Source organism: Temnothorax curvispinosus, unplaced genomic scaffold (assembly GCF_003070985.1).
Source record: "Temnothorax curvispinosus isolate PA1 unplaced genomic scaffold, ASM307098v1 QBEX01015640.1, whole genome shotgun sequence".
In the NCBI taxonomy this organism is placed as follows: domain Eukaryota; kingdom Metazoa; phylum Arthropoda; class Insecta; order Hymenoptera; family Formicidae; genus Temnothorax; species Temnothorax curvispinosus.
Genome location: NW_020225420.1, coordinates 13,854 through 17,277, shown reverse-complemented (window position 1 = coordinate 17,277; position 3,424 = coordinate 13,854). Strand labels below are relative to the sequence as shown.

General features: G+C 45.0%; 1 protein-coding gene across 3 annotated transcripts; it reads left to right on the top strand.

Annotated features, from left to right (window-relative positions):
* Nucleotides 1–250: 250 nt before the first annotated feature.
* LOC112465899 (hydroxymethylglutaryl-CoA synthase 1) lies at nucleotides 251–2,583 on the top strand. Of its 3 annotated transcripts, none has more exons than XM_025033684.1 (2): nucleotides 251–502; nucleotides 721–2,583. In XM_025033684.1, exon 2 carries the CDS (start codon nucleotides 820–822, stop codon nucleotides 2,185–2,187), a length of 1,368 nt encoding a protein of 455 aa, XP_024889452.1. In that variant the 5' UTR covers nucleotides 251–502; nucleotides 721–819; the 3' UTR covers nucleotides 2,188–2,583. The 3 variants fall into 3 exon arrangements, with proteins under 3 accessions (XP_024889452.1, XP_024889451.1, XP_024889453.1); XM_025033683.1 differs by having other exon boundaries at nucleotides 251–520; XM_025033685.1 differs by lacking the exon at nucleotides 251–502 and adding an exon at nucleotides 530–610.
* Nucleotides 2,584–3,424: the final 841 nt, after the last annotated feature.

The following is a 3,424-nucleotide window of genomic DNA, read 5'->3' as shown; positions in this document are numbered from 1 at the left end:
CGGCGCGTGGGTATTTGGACGCGCGTTACGGTCGCGCAAATTCGCGTTTTCCGCGTATTGTCTCCAAGCCTGATGTCGTTATGACCCCGGGAGATTGTCATGCAAAACTCACGAGACTCCAAGGTCCGCCAAGTTCGCGAGTTCCGCCGTTCCACCAGCAGTAAACCGTAAACCTTTGTCCTTCTCCCCCTTCCCCGCTCCTCCGGCATAGTCCCGATTATACCATTTATACCGCGCGCGCAAGCGCTGCGTGCGCATTCGCCTGCGAAAGTTCGGCCACGGCTGACGGCAGTGAACCTCTTCATCGGCGACCGGTGTCGCGAGCGACCACGTGAGGAGCAGACGAGTTAAGCGAGTGAACGAGCGAGCGAACCGCTGACCGGCCGACTTTAACCGGGACGGAGGTGCGTCACTCGCGGGCTTCGAAGCACGCAATCGAAAGCGACGCGACGACCGGGATTTTCACTGAGCCAAGCAGAGTTTCACTTCTAACCTGAATTTGGTGAGGACGAGCGAGCGGGTGTGTATATGTATATATATATATATATATATATATATATTATCGGCAAACGTTACACGGAAGTCATTACATCTACCAGGAATATCGGAAGTACGTCGCGTGCGGCTACGCAGTTGCCTGTACTGTAGTGAATTCAATAGGGTCAGGTACTCGCGTATCACGCGAGAATAGCGCAGCGATTAATCAAAATCAATCAACAGGCTCAACCGTCGCCAGGGTGATTACATCTGACCTCGCGGGAAAGAAAAGAGAGAGAAGGAACATCGTTTCTGAGAATACTTGCTACCTGACTCAACAAGATGTCAAGGCCAAAGGACGTCGGTATCCTGGCCCTGGAGGTCTACTTCCCAGCACAGTACGTGGAGCAGAAGGAGTTGGAGGCATTTGACGGCGTGTCAGCAGGCAAGTACACGATTGGCCTGGGCCAGTCGCGAATGGGATTTTGTAATGACCGGGAGGACATCAACTCGTTGTGCCTAACTGTTACCCACCGGTTGCTGGAACGTTATAATGTCAAGCCACGGGACATCGGTAGATTGGAGGTTGGCACCGAAACCATCCTCGACAAGAGCAAGTCGGTCAAGACCGTGCTGATGCAGCTGTTTGAGCCATACGATTGCACCGACATCGGGGGCGCAGATACCACCAACGCGTGCTACGGCGGCACCGCCGCGCTCTTCAACGCGATCAATTGGGTGGAAAGCAGAGCCTGGGATGGTAGACTCGCTCTGGTCGTTGCAGCTGATAACGCGGTGTATTCTACGGGTAGCGCCAGGCCCACCGGCGGCGCAGGTGCGATAGCCATCTTGGTAGGTCCAGACGCGCCTCTCGTGCACGATGGTCTCCGGGCTTTTTGCATGAGACACACTTACGACTTCTACAAGCCGGACCTACGCTCCGAGTATCCTGTCGTAGACGGCAAGCTGTCGATCCAGTACTATCTCAGCGCTCTGGACAGCTGTTATCAGCTGTACCGCAAGAAAGTCAGGAGGAAGAGCCCTGGCGAGAGCCCTGTGACGTTGACCAATTTTGACTCGATGCTCTTCCACTCACCGTATTGTAAACTTATACGAAAATCGTTCGCCAGGTTGGCCTTCATCGACTTCAAAAACATGTCGGAGAATCAGATCCCCGACGGTTATAAGAACGCGATGAAATTCCATGCCACCAAGCTCGAAGACACCTACTTCAACCAGGACATTGAGAAGACCTTCATGCAATTGAGCAAAGTGGACTTCGAGCAAAAGACCCAACCCAGCCTTCTGATAGCAAATCAAGTTGGAAACATGTACACGCCATCGGTGTACTCTGGTTTAGTATCGTTGCTCATATCAAAGCCGATAAATCAATTGGCAGGTAACAAGATCGGCATATTTTCCTACGGCGGGGGTACATGCTCCAGCATGTACTCGTTGACGGTAGCAAGGGACACGCGAGAAGGTTCTGGCTTGTCGAAGATCGTCACCGCTCTTTCTTACGTCAAGTCGCAATTAGAGGGACGTCACTGCATTTCTCCGGAGAACTACACCAAAGTGTTGGCATCGAGGGAACGAAATTGCCACGTTGTGCCATTTACTCCAGAGAGTAGTATAGACGACATGTTTTCGGGTACATATTACTTAATGCAGGTGGATGAAAAGTACAGGAAAACTTATAAGAGGGTATGAGATCAAAGTGTTAAACTTCAAGATTTAGAATCATTTATAGTTAATTTTATTAAATAAAAAATATATATATATAAAAATATATATATGAGACGTTCCATGTCAACCGGGACAGGGCCGTCTCCAAAATTCTATTGAACCGATTAAAATGGTTTAGGGCTTAAAATCTTTGTTTTTGTGTGCTCTATCAAATACAGTGTGGTACTTTTGAAAATTCAATATGGCGGTCAAAATATGGCGCTTCATATGAGTTAAAAACACAAATCATATGATTAAATTGTTGTTTCTAATGGAAAAAAGAGGATACATAGCTTGTGAATAGATAGCACTAAGATTTGGATGTCTTTCAAAAAAATAAAAATAGCGGATCCAATATGGCGGACAAATTTTTCTTAAATTTATCAGATTTACTTGAAACTCGTTACTCAAAGGTTTTTGGGGTCGCTGATTACGAAATTGAAGTCAGATTTTAAAAATTTTAAATGGCGGATCCAATATGGCGGACTGATTTTTTTTTAAATTCATCGGATTCACTTGAAACACGTTACTTGGGGGTTTTTGGGGTCTACTATAAATAATTCTATTATTAATGGCGGCAGTGTGGTCTAGTGGTAGAGCGCCAGACTCGTAATCTGAGGAATCAGGTTCGAGTCCACTAGAGCCATGAAGCATGGAATGTTTTTCCGATAGCTGCGTCCCTCCGTGCAAGATAGGATCTTGTGCGGAGAAAACTGGGTTCCGTCTTTCGGAAAGAGACGTTAAGCCGTTGGTCCAAAGGGTTAAAGTGAGAGAAGAAGGATAGTATTGGTAGTAGATTGCGAACCCTGAGGCGATATGCAATAAATTACGAATTTTACAAAAAATACGTATTTTTTTAATTCTGTAAATAATTAAATAAATATGTATATATACACACATATATATTTATGTATGTATGTATATGTAAAATAAAAGGTTCAAGGTTTTGCTTGATTATAAATTTTTGTTGACAATTATATATAATTATGGTAAAGTTGCAGAAGTACTGTCTCACCTCAAAATCGAATGAAGAAATACGTATTCGACGTATTTTTGGCTGCTGATTATCATAATATAATTTGGCGGTCGGACATATTGAAGCCGCTATTTTGAAAAAAGAAACGTCGAAAAACGCGACTTTTTCTATATTTTTGCTTCTATAGTCAAAAATATGCATCGAATAAAAAAATGTTTCAAATAAAAAAGATAAGAGTATTAAATT

Bases quoted from the DNA above. Each gene is read 5' to 3' on its own strand.
- LOC112465899 (XM_025033684.1), top strand. From the start codon at position 820: ATGTCAAGGCCAAAGGACGTCGGTATCCTGGCCCTGGAGGTCTACTTC.